Below are 20,067 nucleotides of genomic sequence, written 5' to 3'. Positions count from 1 at the left end.
AAGGAGATGTCAATTTTACAGGAACTGTTTCAATGAAAATCTGAAAAATTGGCAAACTCTGATATGAAAAGACATACCAAGGTGTAGCCAGCAGCGAGACTCTAGTGAGACTCGAATTCGTTACAACTCTGCTCGACTTACATCGCTGGATATATACCAGGGTTTCCAACATACGGCCCCGAACTCCTTTAATTTGACTTCGGATTTATCTTGAATACGGCCTGTGGCCCTATAATTTATTACAAGCCATTTATTTTCTAAACTTCACCCAGATAATAAAAAAAACTGCTTAGCTAGAAATTCAAGTTATGTATTATATATTAATAGCGCAATTCATAAAAAACTATATGAATCATATAATTTTCAATTTCATTATTCTAATCGAAAATTCATTTATTTATTTTATTGGGATTTTCGTGAATATTTTAATTTTTTTCTAGTTATTTTACAAAAAAACGATCGGATAAGAACCCAAATTTCGTCAGACGAAATCAGACGAAAAAACCGAAAGCGAAGCAAGAAGAGGCCAATAAAAATATTAGTAAAAGCTAATTCAGTTAAATTTACAAGGAATGTATTACATATTTTTTGTAAGATAAAAAATTTAAACTTAATCTTAATTTTCTGACTCCGGTAATAGACAGTCGACTGGCTTTTTTATTTTATTTTATTTAATTTTACATACATATTTTCACATACATATATACAAATGTACCAGGAAGGCTTAACAGGTAAACCCTAAATGCGCCTTCCTGGTCCACATAATTATTACATAGATACATGTAAATCTAAATATCTGACATCTATGGTCAGTATACATATATTAAAAATATCGTATTAATACGATAAATAACGATGAATAACTTTCATGTAACAATACGAATTTTTTTATATTCGATAAACAACCACAGAGACATATATGGTGAGCAATATGGCGAAACCTAAGATATAACAATAACTAAAGGTTCGAAACAGAAAATTGGGAAGGAAACGCCAATTTTACAGGAATCGTTTCAATGAAAATCAGAAAAATTGGCAAATTCTGATAAGAAACGATCGACCTAGACAAATCAAGGTCTGGCCAACAACGAGACTTAGCGAGGAATCGAACTCGTAACATCAAGTACGAAATAATTCAACATTCACCACTAGACTACGCTGCTGGTTTGTATAAAAACGAAAACCGGATATTTCTTTGGGCAGTTTTGTGGCGTAATAATTTTTCGTATATCGATATAAAACTGGACGATTTTTCGGGAGACCTATGTAGCTATCGTAGCATCTCTAGCCACAAAAAATCTTACGAGTCTGCAGAGTAGTCTCTACATGAATAGTCACCTTTAAAAAATACTTATAAACATATACTATAAGGAGGTCTATGTCCTGCAAAGGTATCTATAATAAAACCTTAATAACATTAAGTCAAAACAAGTCCACAATTACGATACGTAATGATGAATGGGCTATTTGATGCTGTGTGTGACAATAGGTCGTACGATTGTGGCTTTGTGAATGACAGCTTAAAACCATTCATTGGTTTTTTTACGACGAAGTACGAGTATAATAGCTTTCGAGTATTCATAAAATCGTTATTTATATTAAAAAGTAATTCTAAACACTCTTAGACTGTTTCGCGTATGTTCAAAGTTTCTCGTGTGATAAAACGTAGCTGGTAAAATTAATTGCGTTAATATCAACTGGCGTGCAAGTTAAATGGATTCTCGTTTGTGTAATGCGTGTTAAATTCGGTATTATAACACGTAAATAACTTTAGAATAGTTGGGATAGTAGTTAAATATGCGTAGACATTAATTTGTTATAAAAAGTCGAATTCCTGCATGTAATTAACCGAGCCTCTTTGGATTAAGTTTAGATTTTGAAAGTCGATTTAAGTTTCTCGCACAATTTGATCAATTCCGTAATTTAATATATTTCAACAAAATAAATGGTCTTTTGAAAATGCCTGCAATCTGTTAGGTTGTAGTTTTTATGTTCAATTCAATTGTTTTCGTTTGGAAAAGTATTTAAAATATTCAAGGTTGTTTTTAAACCGTAATTGTAATTTCTATTATTTTAAAATAAAATATAACTAAAAACGAGTTTGAATTCAAAACTATGATATAATGTGACTTTTTAATAAAACTACCCTAGCATAATTAATTAATGGAAAATATTATACAGTTGTTGTACAATACAACAACTGCTACCGTGCTCTCTTCGGGCTACCAAAGGGTTGCAGTGTGTTGAAGATGATTGTGGAAGGGCACGTACCTCACTTTGAGGCTAATCTCAGGATGAAAGCGGCCTCCCTACGTTATCGTGTATCCGTATCGTCAAATTATATTAAAATTCTTACTGCCGCGACTACTCATTTCCAATCATCACTGTACATATGTACATACATACAAATATATGTTTCATCGGCCACCATAAATTATTTTTCATTTAATTGAATAATTACTTAAATTAGTTATTATTATTATTTTATTTATTTTATCATTTGTACTATCTATTTGTACTATGTTTACGTTAACGAAAGGAATTGAACTATTCCCCCTGTCACCTGGAATAAAAATTATTATTATATAATCATCATCATTTACAGTCATTCGCCATTCATTGCTGTATGAAAGCCTCTCAAACATGCTTCCATTCGCCATTTTTTAACTCTCATCCCACTATTTTTTCTAATTTCATCCACCCATCTCCTCTGTGGACTTCCTGGCACCCTTTTGCATTCTCTCAGGTACCATTCGAGCACTTCTTTCGTCCATCTATAGTCCGTTCTTCTAGCTACGCGACCGGTTATTTCGGTCTCTTTATTATCTCCATTACTACCCTTGTCATACTTTTCACCCAAATATTTCGTCTTTTATATTTCCTCGTCATGCCGAGAATTAAACGTTCCATTATTAATTTGAGCGCATTACACTTTATGCAACATTCTGAACTTCAATGTCCAAGTCTCGCATCCAAACGTCATCACTGGCAAAACACATTGATCAAAGATCTTTTTCTTCAGGCAAAGTAGCATTTTGGATATAAAAACGGTTTTATTCGCGAAAATGCAATAGTATTTACTTATAGTATTTACATTATTACAGACTTTTTACAACCAGAAATGTCATTGATTTAACTTAAATACATATAATTTGTGGCTATTTCTATATACATGTTACATGTAATTCGAGAAATTGGTTATTACTTACAACATATTTTGTTCATGAAAAGTTTGAACCTGTTGCTTTATTCACGAAACTGGATACTGTCCTATCATAGAGATATGAACATGCTTTCATAAATGTAAAGAAGATATTATATTATATAATAATCAGTGATAAAATTATTAGATTTTGTTCGTTATAGTATTAAAATCAAATTTGATCGTCAGTAAGAATTTCAGAATAACTAGATGCAAAATACGGGTATAAAAATAGTAAGAGAAAAATCTAATTTTGCCATTCAAACGCGGACGATAAATCAAATCAGACGTCGTCTTCGATTTCGGTCACATTTCAAAGGTTGTCCCGAAGGAGTCGTAAAAGATTCTCAAACTTTGCATACGAATATAAGGACATTTTCAGTACAAAATAAGTGCGGTTCGTGTTGAAATGTTTCGGTGATAAATAGTTAAAAAAAATTAAGATTGATTAATGATATTCGTGCAGTGTCCTTTTCGCGTAAAATATATCTATATTAATTGTGACAGCTTTCACGTTAAAAGGTCACGTGAAAATATGATGGAAAACAACGCGATGTAAACCTATTTAAGATCTTAATTCATTATGCGATACATTTAATACTCAAATACAAAAGCTATTATAAAAATTAGTGGGAAAATTATTACTAATATCAAAAGTAAGCCAAAAGAAATCTAGACAGATTTTCTATGCAGTTGAAAAAGGAAAAGTATATAATGTTGATCATTCAATTCCAATGGGAAATTCAACCGCTCGGAAAAACTCACAGTACGAATCTTGTGCATAAAAAAGTGTAAGTTTATTGTTTGAAATCAAATATTAGATTACTATGGTGAAGACGACATGGTCTAAATTCAATTCAAGAATGAATGATCTATTCGATTTTCTTTATGATTTTGCTACTTTTTAAAGCTTTTTTCTATTACATTTATCATCTTTTAAAATATTTTCTATGATAAAGAGACTTAACTAACCATAAACTAAATATTTTCTTATAAACTAGCTGAAATTTGTTGATATTTTTGATGATCCATGATCGATGAGCGCTTGTATTAAATCCCGCTCGATCGTTGGGCGTGCGGCGATGTAAAAACGTCAAACTTCAAACATCATCAAATATCATTATCATGTCAAAAATCTTCAAAAATTAAAATAAATCCAAATCGCGCATAGTTTATAGTTTATTTTCAGTAAGCGCGCAACGGTCTGGATACCCTTTTTGATGATGTGATGGTATTTATCATACCAGTACGATTGAAATCAATAAATACCTTTTAAATCATTAAGACTTCCTTTCTTATTCCAATATTCCATTTTAAAGAAGGCAGAAAAAACCAGAACCAAATTACTACAAGAAATTTTGATAATGCTTTTACAAAGAGAAGAAAGGGATTTTGTACATATACAACCGGCAGCGTGAACTGGTGGCTAGCATATTATGCTTTTGAAAAAAGTGGTCACAGTTCGATTCCCACTAGTAGCTGTTGACCAAACCCTTGGTTTGTGACTCCAGGTCAATCGTTTCTTATCAGAGTTTGCCAATTTTTCAGATTTTCATTGAAACGGTTCCTGTAAATTGGCATCTCTTTCATATCTCACTTGAAAATCTCAAGTTATTCAGCGTCTTGAGGTTCGCCATCATCGAACACAGGACCGAAACATTTCTTTTATTATTTAATAACTTAATAAGCCATAACCCATGCGATGATATTTCAACGGGTACAACACTAGTAAAAGTATAGAAACAGAGAGTTCATTTAACGAGAATCGATGTTGAAGTTTTGCCCAGTGCCGGCCTTACACCCTATGGCGCCCTCGGACAATTTATATTTAATTGTTTAATACGAAAAAAGTGGATAAAACTACCTACCTACCTTTTTCGGACATATAAAAAATGACAAAAAAAAAGTTTCCAATATTCTACATAATTCATTATTTATAAAAATCAAGGCTAAAGCAAACCATACCCAAAAATTCTTAAAAAGATTCCACCAACAGTTAAATAAATCAGTGCCAAAATTCACCTAGACATAAAACAACATATTTATCGAGCAGATTCCATGGCAAGTTACAAACTTCGATTCTCAGTGGGAACATTTCAGCTGATTTTTACACGTGCGACGTATGTACATAAATCTCAAACAGCATTATTAACAATGGACATAACATCTATTATTTCAGCAATAAAACGATAAGGGCACACAATATTCTACATAATTCGTTGTTTAGAAACATCAAGCAAACCCTACCCAAAACATTTTAGAAAGATTCCACCAACGGTTAAATAAATCATTGCCAAAATTCACCTAGGCATAAAACTATTTATCAAACAGATTCCTTGGCAAGTTACAGACTTCGATACTCAGTGGGAACATTTTTACACGTGGGACGTACACATAAACCTCAAACAACATTGTTTACAATGGACATAACATCTATTATTTCAGCAATAAAACGATAAGGGCACACTTACCGATGGCCGTTTTGGTCCGCACGTTTCTCGAGTATCCCATGGGGTGCAATATGGCCCAGTAGCGATCGACGGACACTGCGACCAGACAGAAGATGCTGATGGTGCAGAGGACGACCAGCACGGAAACCGTGAAGAGACAAGCGTGCAAATTGGTGGGCAGGCCTATAGAAGCCAGTATAGCGAACGGAATACCCAACAAACCCACGAGAAGATCAGCAACGGCCAACGAGACTATGTAGTAATTGGTACGTCTGCGCAGCCTCCTCTCTCTCCAGAACACCAAGATGACCATGGCGTTGCCGACGACGGCTACTATAGCCACCAGTATCTCCAGGATGGTATAGGCGAATTGCAGCTCCATGGGTGCTACAATGTCCGACATGTTCTGTGATCCAGCCGAGAAGAGCATGTCGCCAAATTCGGGCGTGGCCGTCGACATTGTGAGTTCGGCTCGTTTTATCTCTTTTTTTTTTTCACAAGGAGAGTTCCAGTTTTAGTTGAGCTGGCGATCTGCACGCCATTTTTGCATTAACATACAAGTGCCGCTTTTATGGCACCGAGTGTTCAATGAGTGAGTAATCCAACACTAAATATGTCACTTAACGACACTTTGTTTATTGACGGTGTTCGCCTAGTGATGCGTGCAGCACATGTTGACCGTTTCTTCTCGTGCACGTTCACTGTCAAGGTTTTGATCACTGTCGCGTGTGATGATCCCAATAGTCAGTGGATGATCCCAACGGTCAGTTTCTGTAAACATAAATTTAATTGTGATGGTTTTGAATTTAGTCATTTAACAAATATGATTAAAGTGCAGTTAAAATGGAGAGGAGGTTCAAATGAGCCTACTAAAAAAGTAGTTTACTCGATTAAGTAGCACCCCCCACCACTGACGTCACGTATTGTTTGTAAAAGTCACCATTGGTGACTTTTACAAACAATTCGATACGGACGTAGCTAGGTTTTTGGGGGGCTGAGATACAGGCACCAAAACGGAACTTTTACTAGGCTTCGTTCGGAATTTGGAAAAGGCGTTGAATTAAAATAAAAATTATTTTGCTTTTATGAACTTTATTCGATATTACGATAGTGAAAATATTATTGTATATATAATAAATTCGACAAAGAAAATATTATTTTGCTTTTTTTCTATAATATGTTCAACATGTACCCTTTATAAAATTTAACAAAAAGCAGAAATAAAACTGAGGTTTCTTAGGTTTAAAAAACGAAAATAATAAAATTTATCGAAAATATAACATTCTTTATATTTTGCATGACTCAATTTCGTAAGGGAATGAAACATTCATACACATAATTACAGATTACCTTAACACAATCTGCTTTAGGTCATCGACTTTAGAGAGTCTTTAATTAATATTATGTATTGGATGTATTATGAACATTTATAAGGATTGTAAATAGGTTTTTGAGCTCTTTTTCCTATTATGCTTTAGATTAACATTAGAATAATATAATACTGTGATTAATAACCAAATTAAATTAAATTGTAAAATAGAAAATGATCAGTAGATCAGTGGCTATTAAAATAGATATAAGATGTATTGTGAACATAATTTCGTAATAATAAAAAGCATTTAAAAATCAAAAAATACACATAATTAATTCTTATAAATATAATTTTTTTATTTACAAATGCCCCTATAACCCCCCCCCCTCCCGCAGCTAAGGCCATATCATTCAACCAATACTATCTTATAAAAAAACTTATGGTATAAAACTTGTATGACACCTATGGTATTAAACTCTTACATATATGTATATAAATTTGAAATCATATTCAAATAGTGGTAACAATTAGTAAGAAGGATGGTTTTGCCATTTGACGAGGAACCGTTTCAACAATGAAATCAGATAAATCCGATAGGAAAAGATCGACTTGGAGTCATAAATATTCAAGTCTGACCAGCAGCACTATAGAAATACTCGGAGTAAATTATCTACGAACGAGGCCAACCGAGGGTTTGAACTCGGAACTTCTCAATGCCTAGCATTAACGGAACCACCGAGCTATACTGCTGTTATAATACTTGCATTCACTGTTACATCAAGTACATACATATACATATGCTAGCAACCCATATCAGAAAACAGTAAAAAGCGCTTTTATTAGATGAAACTGAAAAGCTGATGAACCAGTTTGGGATTCAAAGGAACGAAGTCGATATAAATTGCTATCACTTTTTGATTTACCCACAGATGTACAAAGATAAGGTTGGGTATCCTTAAAGCTAGCGTTTTCTGGGTGAGTTATTGTCGACAAGGACTATTTGATTAATATGACCCAAAGTAAAACTTTTTCTTAACAATGGCCTAATCCACACTTGATTACAATCAAATATAATATATTGAATACAATAGAGACATCTATGGACAATCAATAAATTTTTGATTCACGGAAAATTTTAGGTAGCATTAATAAGATTCAACAAATTCCAGAATCTAATAATTCGAATTTGCGAGAAACTTAGAGGAAGGGTACTGATTTATTATATTCGTCACAACAATTAAGCTAAAAAAATCGTAAATTTCTAACAGGAGACAGTCAATCTGTGTATTATAATCACAAGATCTCGTCAGCAGCGTATTTGGCCGGGAATTGAACCCACGACCTCTCTACTGGTATGCAATAAATACCTCTACTAGTGCACTACGCTGTGGCTAATGCAGTCATGTTTTATTGAAATCATTTTTGAAAACCTGTAAAATGTTTTTAACTTTTAATATGAAAATTTCAGCAAGTCTTTAGTGCGAAAGAAAAATTGTATATGTTGACCACACCTTTATATTTATTCACTAGCATTCTAATTGAAAATTTTAGGTAATGGTGATACTCACATTTATTATACATCAATAAAGTAAACAAGCTTTCACCGTGCAATTATCGCCCGCAACTTTTCATATTTTCACTGTATTTTTTCCGCTGGAAAAATTGGGAAAGCGATCAGTCCTTTTTATTTATTACAGACGCGTGAAAAGTTGAAGGAAAACTACACCACCTTTGATGGGGAGTATCGAAATGCGAGCAAGACAAATTGAGGCACACGAAACGAAGTCAAAGTGGATACGTGAATATTTTCTTATCGTTAAAAGAAAAATCGTGTCAAATATACATACATACATATATAGATGATAAAAAATCATTTCAAAAGTTTTTTTAATAATAATTTTTTTTTTTACATTATTCGTGAAAAATGAAGTATGAACCATTATATATGTACATATATATGATTTTTCATGAAGTTTTCCGTTACACTTCTGAGTGTTTCCTTTGATAACATTAATTTGATTTCAATCTCCAAATTTTTCTTAATCTTTAAACTTGTACACTAGCGTATTAATTGTTTACAATTATAATGTAATAAAATGTGTACTGCCAGTTGATTGATTGATTGATTTACAGAAAAAAGGTTTTGAATTTAATTCGTCTTATAATCATGAGCATTTTTATAATGAAATAACACTCCAACGTAATATTTATAAATTTGAAAAATTTCGAAACATATTTTTCTAAACATTTAACAAACTTTTTGTATATACGAATAATTTAATAATAGCTTTTATACATAGGACCTATACATTTATGAAACGATCGTGTGTAAATTAACTGTAATCGATATTATATTACACTGCGTATGAACATGGAAAGGGTAACAACGTTGACAAATAGCACTTTTCATATCGAGTGTCACAGCATACGATAGGGTTAATTTATTGTAAGCGAAGTTCATTAAATAGATAATAGCGTCAACGTCAACTTTAAACGGTCCATATGTTATTAAATAGAAAAAATTTCAATACCGAGAGAAAAATTGCCAGTGCAACTCACCTGTAAACAATGTGGACGTGAAGATTTTCCGAGTCGAGTGGAAAACTGGTATCGGACACTACGGCTTGGTGAAAATTTATGATTTAAGATCGAATTTGAGATTGTTTTTGGTTTATATTTTTTGCGTAATTCATCAGTAGAGCGTAAGTGACGACTGTGAGTCAACACCCCGTTCGTCGCGGAGTCGCGAGAACAACTGATGACGACACTGCGTAACACTCGCTCGCTGGGAAAACACTGGAGGGGTAGTTGGTCCGATAGCGGGGTAACTTTCGCGTCTATAAGTGTTCGTTTACACCTAGTGTGTCTGTATGATGTCACTACTTTGAAATAATTACTGATACTATGTATGTATGTGTGTGTGTGTGGGTATATAATGGCGTAGGTTTCTGAAGTGACTGCGTCACTTTCATTCACTGTTAATTATAATGTGTTATTTAGTGTTCGTTTTGATTATGTGTCGGTTGATATGTGGTGTCGATTTTGTAATCGGATGATGCCAAAATTTCGTGGGCAGTTGTATCGCGTCCTTACAGTGTAATTGTCATGTTTACAAGGCTAAATAAATTAAAAGAGCAAGACTTGTAGACAAAACATAATTATCAGAGATCTGGAGCGGAGCGTGGAGCAGGAGCCCGAAGCAGTGGAGCAACGAGTGTTTGCACGGAGCAGGAGTGGAGCTGGAGCACGAAAATTTGTAGTGCTCCACTGCTCCGATATTTTGTTTTTATGTATTAGAATTTCTTTCAGAATTTAAAAATTAAATGAATGCTTTTTTAAAATTTGTTTTTCAATTTATGATCAATTCGATATTTGATGATTTATTATCCGGGAATCATTTGACATGTGGCACATCATGTAGTTTGGTTATATTATTTTATTTTATATTGATTACTTATTACTTATTGATGTTTTGTACAAAGGAATGTGTGCTCGTGCTTTCTTTTTTATTTTTCCATCGTGATCAAATTATATTCTTGATTATTTTCTCTATTATTGTTACTATGGTAGTTTGGGACAACCATGTGCACATCGTGTAGTATAGTTATATCTACATATGTATGTATTTTCATGATATATATTAAATATTAAATATTTTAATAATAAATAAATTGTCTATAAATAAAAAAAAATTATCATCTATGAATAAAATTAATAAATTAAATAAATAATATGATTCCTATTAAAACTATTCGTAGCACGGATCGGAGTTGGAGCAAGTACTGAGGTGTCGGAGCGGAGCTGGAACGGAGCAACTTAAAAAAATCTCTGATAAATAATTATAATCCAGCTAGCTGCTTTTCAATTGTAAGTTACTTTGGATTTTATTTTCTACATTTCAACCAATGGTTTTTATTATTCCAGATCGGTAGAATAGTGCAATCTCCATCGTCCCTATAAATAATATATAGATAATACAAATGAATGATAAAAAATATAAATATAATGGCTAAATACATGGCTACATATAATAAATTAATTAATTAATTTAAGTTTGAGTTTGGAACATTGTGGCATTACGAGAGTCCCTAATGCGCCACAGTGGTTGAAAAAGTACAGAGAGATGAGAAAAATAGACAGACAAAACCTACATCATATATATAATATCGCTATTATGTGTGTCGGTCTGTCTGTGTAAGGTAAAGCTTGGCGTACTAAAGTACGGCGTGCGTAAAGTACGCACATAATAAAAAAAAACCTCTATATATGTATACTGTTTGCTACCTATGTATGTTTCCTCTAGGCGATACATAGAAAATTTATTTAATTAATTATTTTTTCTATTGGTATTTTATATTGTTTATATGTACGTAGGTAGGTAGTTTTTACTTTTTTTTCATATTGAATATAAATATTAACGATGATACAAATACACGACGACGTAGGGAGACCACTCTCGTCATGAGAATGGTCTCAAAATGAGGCGCGTGCCCTTTTACAAAACCCTGCATCCTCTTAGTAGCCCGAAGAGAGCGTGGTAGCAATTGTTGTATTTTACCTTAATCCTATTCATTGTCTCCTGCTTGTATTTCATCCATAATTCTCCAGTATTTAGTACAAAAATAATAAAAATAGTAACAAAAATAGCTAGTACAAAAATACATAAAAAGTTGTTTTGGGAAGGAATTGATACTTGCTTTGAAGTTGAGGTTAAATCTTATAACATTAGTGTGAAGTTATCAATGTTTCCTATGAGAGAATTTTAAATTTGGATATGTATGTGACCATAAGGTCGATCGTTTCCTATCAAAGTTTGCCAATTTATCTCATTTAATTGAAACGTTTCCAAGAAATTGGCTTCGATGTCTTATTTCTCGCAAAATTCGAGTTTACAACATCTTGAATTCGCTGATTTTTGTTTTGCTGAAAATTTCTTCATATATGTATGATTGCAAATCGATTTTTGTAATTGGCCCTAAATAATACTTAAAATACTTGTTTGATGTACAATGTTTGACCATAGATGTCGTGGAAAATAAAATAAATGGGCGTATACGAGTATAAATAAATAAATACATATGTATCATTGTTCTTTGCTCTAGCTGCTAATTTTAATTTGTACTTATATATATTTTTTAATTTTTTAACGTAACTACGTATACTTGGATTCGTATCTATTTTTACAAGGCTCTTCTATATTTCACTAAGCTCATTGTTTGTCTTGAAGATGTTCTAAAAATATGATTTTCGAATCGTAAGTATGAAATAATCATAAAAAACTAATTAAATACACCTGCTCGTGTGAAATTTTAGGATGTTTGTATTTTCTAGTCTGAAATCTATTTATAAAAACATGATAGTATGTATTATGAGTACAACGTAACATTTTATGCGAAGATAAACTATCCAGTGACGGATTTACTATGTAAATGCATCACATTTCCGACAAGATCCATATTTGCACTTATTGCAAGAATTTCATCATCCTCACCTTGAACTTGATGTGCATTACTTTAAGTATTTTCGTGTATGTGTTTTACTTTAAGTATTTTCGCAAAATATCTCAAATGATAATAAAAGTCAATGGAGCGTTGTGCGAAAATGCATATGCAACAGAAAATTCTTAGTTCGTGAACGACTATTCACAATCGATTTAAATCGGATATTCTAGCTTCCACCTTCTCGTAGTGTTCGTCGAACAGACATTCTGATACTAAGTTACTAATTTAATTTTTTTTAACGTTTCTGACAAAGAGAAGCTTTATCATATACTTAATACAATATAAAAAATTCTGTTCTAATTGGAAAATATTGTGTGTTGGGGGGGGTGAAATAAATCCACCACTGAAACTGTGGAAATAGGCTGCTTTTGCTCTTAGATAAAACCAATAGTTTCAGCTGCATTTGGAGGTTAAATTTATTAATTATTTCAATCTATTAAGTCCTCAAATTATAAAATAATTAACAAAAAATAAGTTCCATTCTATTTAGTGAAAATATATTAATTATATTGGTTTAAATGAAGTGAAATCCTATTATCAATGAACGGCAAATATAAAAGATAGAAATTCGTTTATTGTTAAACAAAGTTTAATTAAAAATACTTACTTATCTGCTTTAGAACGATAGTAATTCGAATTAGCATTTTATTCTGAGCGGAAGCAGTAACTCTGAACTCTTATGTATTTAACACTATTCGTAGATAGTTTACAGAAATTAAAATACCTTATCAAATATCAGTTTAATAAATTCATTTGAACATTTTATTTACAAAACAAACCTATGTAATATATGTATGTATATATAATGTAATGTTTTTGTGTTGTATATCTAAATTACATATCAAACGAAATATAATATATAAACGAAATTAAAAAATTGAAGATTCCACCGAAGCTATTATGTATATGTAAATATGTATAAGAGCTAGCTGATCCAGGTACTAATTTTTATTATTTCAAATTTGAATAGTCTCGTCATGGTTCATTGCGCAGAAACGAGTTTCTCTGCATAAGCATCGCGTATACTACTAGCAACGTTATCATAATCATTATCTGCTACATTCGTAGCATCGGAAAGTCCACCGTACGTTAGATGCCAATTTACGGGTGCGATTTTCCCCGCCTGCCACATTTCAGCATTAATCATATCCTCATCTATATACGGAGCGGCACCTTCGAAAGTTTGATTGATCCAATTGTGAAGAGCGCAAGCCGCCTTCACAACTATCTCTACCCGATTCAAATGCAGGTTGATGGGCTTCGATAGCAATTTGAATCTTGCAGTCAACAATCCGAAAGCATTATCAGCAGCCAGTTGAACTTGCGAGAGTCGGCTGTTAAATAAGTTCTGACCATGGTCGAGAGATTGATCTTCACAATAAGGTTTCATTATATTATTCCGCAACGGGAACATTTTATCTGCTGCGAAGAAATAGTCCATCGGTAGATTAAACTCATCCCTTTTCAGTAGAATTTTATTTATATTGGATTTCGTGAAGAGTGAAATATCATCGATCCCTTCGTTTTTGTTTATGTCTATGAATAAAAAATTATATTTAGCGTCAACAATTGCAAGTAGAAGTACGTTCCGGGAGTTGTTAGTTTGATACGAATTTTGAGGACCCTTAATGTGTTTCGCAGCAAGGACACCACAACAATTTGGAAAGTTCCATACAGTATTATAATCTTTTGATACATCTGTCCATTCACTTTCTGTCGTTGGAATCTGGAATTGAATTTAAATAATGTATTAATAAGGACGGTTACGAAGTCATTATGTTGATTGATATGTGGGATTGTTTACCTTGATATGTTCCCGTAACACGTGGTAGATGGCTTGATATACTTCGGGTAGAAAAGCTGAAACGGAACAACGAACTACATGGAACGTGTTTTCGAGGACCCTGAAGCTGGAACCTTCCACCAGATAGCTGAGGGCGACTTGCAGTTTCAATCGCGATGGAAGAGAATTTCTCATGAGAGTATCTTGTTTTTGAATGAACGGTGTAACTTTTTCTAATAGATTTTCAAACTGTGTTTCTGACATTTGAAAGTGTGTTCTATAAAATGTTTCTGAATCATCTGTGATAGTCCCATCGGGTAATAATTGTGACGACTTTAATATACTCTGGTTGGCGATGGGTCGTTTAACCCAACAACGACGTTTTTTAATTTTCTTCTTCGTCTGAATGATTTTTTTGCATTCTTTGATTAGAAGGTCGCATATGAGAAGAGCTGCATCGCGTACGACTTCACTCGAAGTCATGTTGTCAAGTGTCAAAACTACGAACTGTCAGTGAGATTGAACATGCAGGGCTACCACAGCATAATATTAAATAGATATCGGTAGATTGCTTCGTAAATTTATTCGAAGTTTACTGTCCGAAATGTAAACAATAAACAATACACAGCCCACTGACAACTAGAAGATAGGTATAGGTTAAGATAAAAATAAGTAGACTTAAGTAGTCGTGTTTATTTATTTTTTTAGTAATTTAAAAATGATAAAATAATAGGTAAACGGACTATTCCGCAAAAAGCAATCTCGCGCAAGTCACTAAAATCTCGATCAAGGAACATGGTATGAGGCGTGTGCGCTTTCGCTTTCATATGAGTGTTATAGATGAGTTTTTAGATTGCTTTTAGATCTGAAAGGTTGTCTAGATAGAATGGAATGACTTTTGACAACTTTTCCTTTCAATATAGTTAATAACTGCAAACTGATAAAATACTTGAAAGTCAATAAGAAACTTGAATGAAAATATTATTTACTTGTTTATGATATTTCAAATCTTATTCGAATGATATTCATCATTTGCAAATGTTTTGTTTTTGAGTTTTGACAGTAACTATCTATAAAAATATTTAAAACATATCGATAGCTTCCGTTAAACAAAAATTTAAATAAATTTGCAAAATTGCCAAAGTCTACGTTCCCTGTGCAAAAGTGTGAAAAAAAAAGCAACGATGGCAGTAATGTAATGACATATAAACACGTACAATAACTAATATCAGATAACAATGAGATCGAAAGTAAAATTAAATCGTCAATAATTTAAATCTTTATTGAGTTACGTCAGTTAAAATGTATATTACTTTAAGATATAATAAAAGTATTGTGGCGGCTCGCTTATACGACATGGTCGAGTTTGGTTGCCTTCCTGCGAGTGGGAACCAACTCGGCTGGGTTCGGAGAGCTACTACTCACTCTGTCTTCAGCTGTCATATAATAAACACGTGCATTAACATGCCAGTCGTCTCATTCGTTCATCCTCCATACTGGTGACGGGGGTCACCAGTATGGAGGATTTTATTATATTATATTATTGAAGCTGTGGGAATCTCGTCACCATCATCAAGACATATACTGCGACGCAGAATACATTCCTAAAACCTTCGAGAAAGCTCCACCCCTACCACTCGAGCGGAAACAAACCAGTCGAAGCACACCTGCAGCCATTAAACTACATCGGGCGGAACGGTGCCAATCGTTCCAGAAAAGTCTACCCCATCGACAAAAACACATTCCTCGCATACGTATTGTGGCGGCTCGCTTATACGACATGGCCGAGTTTGGTTGCCTTCCTGCGAGTGGGAACCAACTCGGCTGGGTTCGGAGAGCTACTACTCACTCTGTCTTCAGCTGTCATATAATAAACACGTGCATTAACATGCCAGTCGTCTCATTCGTTCATCCTCCATACTGGTGACCCCCGACATCGAGCCACGCAGCCTCGATCAATTTCAACATGCCGCTCATCCCTGCCTCGCCGAGCCAGGCTACCCGCTACCAGCTACCCGCCGCGCCCCCATCGCCATCAACACAGCACGCCGCGGCCCGCGGGTGACAATAAACGAGCAGACACGGCTACCTACCTACCTACCGACGTCTAGCCACAACGTCGATGACAGGTGCTTACAAAAATGGGGGAGCGAATGAGACGACGATCTTGACAGCTGGATGTGGAGTCATGCGCGATCCACTACACATAGAACGGTCATCCAGCACCACAAGACATACACCACCTCAGCACCATCATCATCATCATCATCAAGGCCCCGTCCGTCCCCACGAGCGTCGTCACGCCGAGACGGGCGGTAGCGCTACAACACCTCCACGAGCCACAACGACTCACAGTCCAGCTCGGAGTATCATCAACCACATCGATGCCCCTGCCGCCCCCGCCGCCCCACCAACCGACATCAGCCTCGGAAGAGCGGCGCCGCCGCAGCATCGCATCGGCGCGACCATCGGACCACCCACCGTCCTGCTCGCGACGTCACCGCCCTCGAATCTACCAACCATTCAGGGCGGTACACCTACACAGCGGATGACCCACGTCAACAATTTTTTTCTCCCCACTCAATAATTTTTTCTCTTTCTTTGTGTAACAATAATTTTTTTTCTTTTGTAAAATTTGTTTCTTTGTAATTTTGGTATCGCTGATGCTGGGGGGGGAGTGATGTGGCGGCTCGCTTATACGACATGGTCGAGTTTGGTTGCCTTCCTGCGAGTGGGAACCAACTCGGCTGGGTTCGGAGAGCTACTACTCACTCTGTCTTCAGCTGTCATATAATAAACACGTGCATTAACATGCCAGTCGTCTCATTCGTTCATCCTCCATAGTATAACTAAATACAAAAGGCCTAAAATTTTGAATGATAAGGTGAAATGTTCGGAATAGATCGTATAGGAGGCGCATTTTTTGTGATGCCACCCCTCCTCACATTATGGTAAACGAAAATCGCTCGCCCGGATTTCCCGTCGTACGAAAATTCGTCACACAGGAAAATTGCCGTAAAGAAAACTGCCCAAATATTGCTCAGCAATTGCTTTTTTTACGAGATTTGGCAGTTTTGAGCGATTTGAATTTTCGTGCGATTTTCGTAGTGGCGATTATCCTGATAGAGATTCACATTTGGGATATAATCACCAAACCTACATTATAAATATTATATAATTTATAAGTTTTTGGAATGGCACCCGCGCTAACTGTCTTTAGGCCTGTCGCACACACGGCCACTTGCCACCGCCACCGGTGGCAGCCACAAGCTGCGGAATGCATTTCTCATAGGCTACGTCCACACTACTGATATCCACACCCGATATTCTCAAATTTTCCATATCCAGTTCCCATATTGCAACCTGTGGTTGCTATTTAGGAAATGGTTATGGAAAAATTCGCAAATATCGGGTGTAGATATCGGTATTGTGGACGTAGCCATAGAATTTGTATGGGATGTGCGCAAACACAACCACTCACCACCCGCCACACGCTAGGGCGGTGGCCGGCTCTCGCAGCTTTTGTTCCCGCGTAAACACGGCGACGTGCCACTCGCCACTCGCCACTCGCCACTCGCCACTGGTCCCTCAACGGTCTTCGACTGTTGTTCGACGGTTCGCGCTGTTGACAATGCGACGTCTTCGTATTGTCAACAGTGCAAAGAGTGCTTCCGAGTCGGAGTCCATATTTCAACTACACAAATACACTACACTTTGAAGCGAAAAGTGGCCACCACCAGTGGCGAACACAAGTGGCTGTGTTTGCGACAGGCCTCAGGCCTGTCGCACACAGTCCACAAGCTGCGGTATGCATTTCTCATAGTTTGTATGGGACGCGCGCAAACACAACCACGTGTTAAGGTCTGTTCATACTTAACAGCACTGCACGGCTTCAGCACTGCACGACTCCGTTTCAAATATGTAATTTTATTACATATTTTCTATTCATATCTACCTACACGTCGCGGTCACGTCACGTTTACAGCAATTTGGCCGAGTGCAAGGCAAAATAGGCTTACTTATACATCGGAGGCCATGACGATGCGCAATATTGTTTACGTCGTATTGGCGAGTACTTGCAATATGAATTCATACACGTGCATTCGTAGCTACGCGTCAGAATACAAGTCAACAAAAATGTTTCGACGTTTATCGAACGAAAAATTATGTATAATCGCGCTTTTGTTGGAAGAAGAAGCTCAAGAAGGCAATAAAAAAGCACGGAGGCATTTTGATGTGCATCCCATGTTAAAAAATAGAAAAACCGAAGGAGAGTTTTGGACACTGTATAAGGAGGTTGTGGATGATGGACAAAATTTTTTTAAATATTTCCGTAAAAAATTAATTTTTTTTTAAATATTTGCGCCAAAACCATGTCGAAAGATTGAACAGCTGTCAACTGTCACTATCGATAATTGGTCCAAAACAGCAAAGCGACAGACTCATGGCACGTAATTCGCGTGTATATTTCCACGATGGCCAAAAAACGGATACGATACGTTGACGGATGTTGCTGTAAGGTATGAACAGGAAATGTCGGTTACTGCTGTAACCCTGCCGTGGCGTAAACGTGACGGTTGGTATGAATATACCCATACAAAATGTACCAAAGAATACTTTTCGTACGGCCGGATACCTTCTGAAGTCGGTACGTGCTGACTAGGTATGAACAGACCTTTACTCGCCACTCGATTCACGCTGCGGAATGCATTTCACATAGAGTTTGGATGGGATGCCCGCACACACAACCACCGGTGGCAGCCACAAGTGGCGAACACAAGTGGCTGTGTTTGCGACAGGCCTTAGAGCAGCCTTGCCTGAACCCACCCCTACGCAACAACAGTGTTACGTACGCCGCGGATTGAGCGAATTGCACTTAGACCAACGGATATCTGTTATCGGGTTAACTAAGTGCATGCACTTACTTCCAAGGATTATATCTGGACTCTAAGTGCATTTAGGCTAAACAATGACCGTTATTAGTTATTTCTCAGAATCGGTACGGGGAGACCTAATGTCGTGGAAATACATATCCGAATACGTGACTATACAACAGGTAAACAGATTAGGCGTCCTGAGAGATCGACCCTTTATAAGGCGGTACGTAGGCGATATCATGTCACCACTATGTAAACACAACAGCAAACTCTCGCTTAAAAACAAGTGTTTGCTGTACAAATCCATCATCCGCCCACAAATCACATATGCGAGCCCCGTCTGGGCTCACACAGCCATCTCCAACAGATCAATACTCAAATTACAGACTGTCCAAAACAAATTCTTGCGTGCCGCGGGAAACTATGACTGGTACACAAGAAACACTATTATTCACAACGACCTAAGCACTGACTACCTTGACAAACACGTACACAAACTTGCCGTGAACTACTTCAAGTCTCTCGGCAAGATAGACAACCCCCTGATCAACTCCCTCAGTGAGACCAAACTCACGTTTAATCAAAGGCCCATCGACATTTTGAAGACGGGTATAGGCTAAAATTAGCATTCAGTTAAATTAAACAAATCACCACCGAACGGTCCCAAACCAGCTAATCACCCACTAACACACTAACCCCGACAGTATCCCACAGATGATGCACTAATTTTGCTTAGTGTTCTAGCCTGACAAACGTTCAACGAGCGAGCAGCCGCCAGCCCGCACTACAACATCAACGAGAGATCGATCTGATATAACACGATAGATAGATAGGTCAAGGGAGTGTCACTACCCGAGAAAACTATCGATAAAACGCAGTCACAATCATCATATCATGTCATTTTGGACGGAGCACTTGCAATGCGTGTATCTCCTTAAGAGG

At 35.9% G+C, this 20,067-nt stretch overlaps 2 protein-coding genes across 2 annotated transcripts in view; both read right to left on the bottom strand.

Annotated features, from left to right (window-relative positions):
- AdoR (Adenosine receptor) overlaps window positions 1–6,112 on the bottom strand; it is a 44,685-nt gene extending 38,573 nt beyond the window's left edge. Inside the window, exon 1 of the mRNA XM_077444936.1 lies at window positions 5,674–6,112. Coding sequence (XP_077301062.1) covers window positions 5,674–6,112 — 439 coding nt within the window. The remainder of the gene's footprint in view (window positions 1–5,673) is intronic.
- A 7,070-nt stretch (window positions 6,113–13,182) lies between these two features.
- On the bottom strand, window positions 13,183–14,946 carry LOC143921779 (uncharacterized). Its single transcript, XM_077445169.1, has 2 exons — window positions 14,270–14,946; window positions 13,183–14,191 (listed from the first exon to the last, which is right to left on the bottom strand). Exons 1-2 carry the CDS (start codon window positions 14,729–14,731, stop codon window positions 13,448–13,450), a joined length of 1,206 nt encoding a protein of 401 aa, XP_077301295.1. The 5' UTR covers window positions 14,732–14,946; the 3' UTR covers window positions 13,183–13,447.
- Between the last annotated feature and the right edge of the window lie 5,121 nt (window positions 14,947–20,067).

This window comes from Arctopsyche grandis, chromosome 13, assembly GCF_051622035.1.
Source record: "Arctopsyche grandis isolate Sample6627 chromosome 13, ASM5162203v2, whole genome shotgun sequence".
Classification (NCBI taxonomy): Eukaryota; Metazoa; Arthropoda; class Insecta; order Trichoptera; family Hydropsychidae; genus Arctopsyche; species Arctopsyche grandis.
Note: the sequence above shows the minus strand (reverse complement) of the source record. Positions and strands in the feature narration are given on the sequence as shown.

Excerpts from the sequence above, each read along its gene's own strand:
- LOC143921779 (XM_077445169.1), bottom strand. The coding sequence starts at position 14,731 with ATGACTTCGAGTGAAGTCGTACGCGATGCAGCTCTTCTCATATGCGAC. Across the intron at positions 14,192-14,269 it reads TGTTACGGGAACATATCAAG|ATTCCAACGACAGAAAGTGA; the intron begins GTAAACAATCCC and ends ATTCAATTCCAG.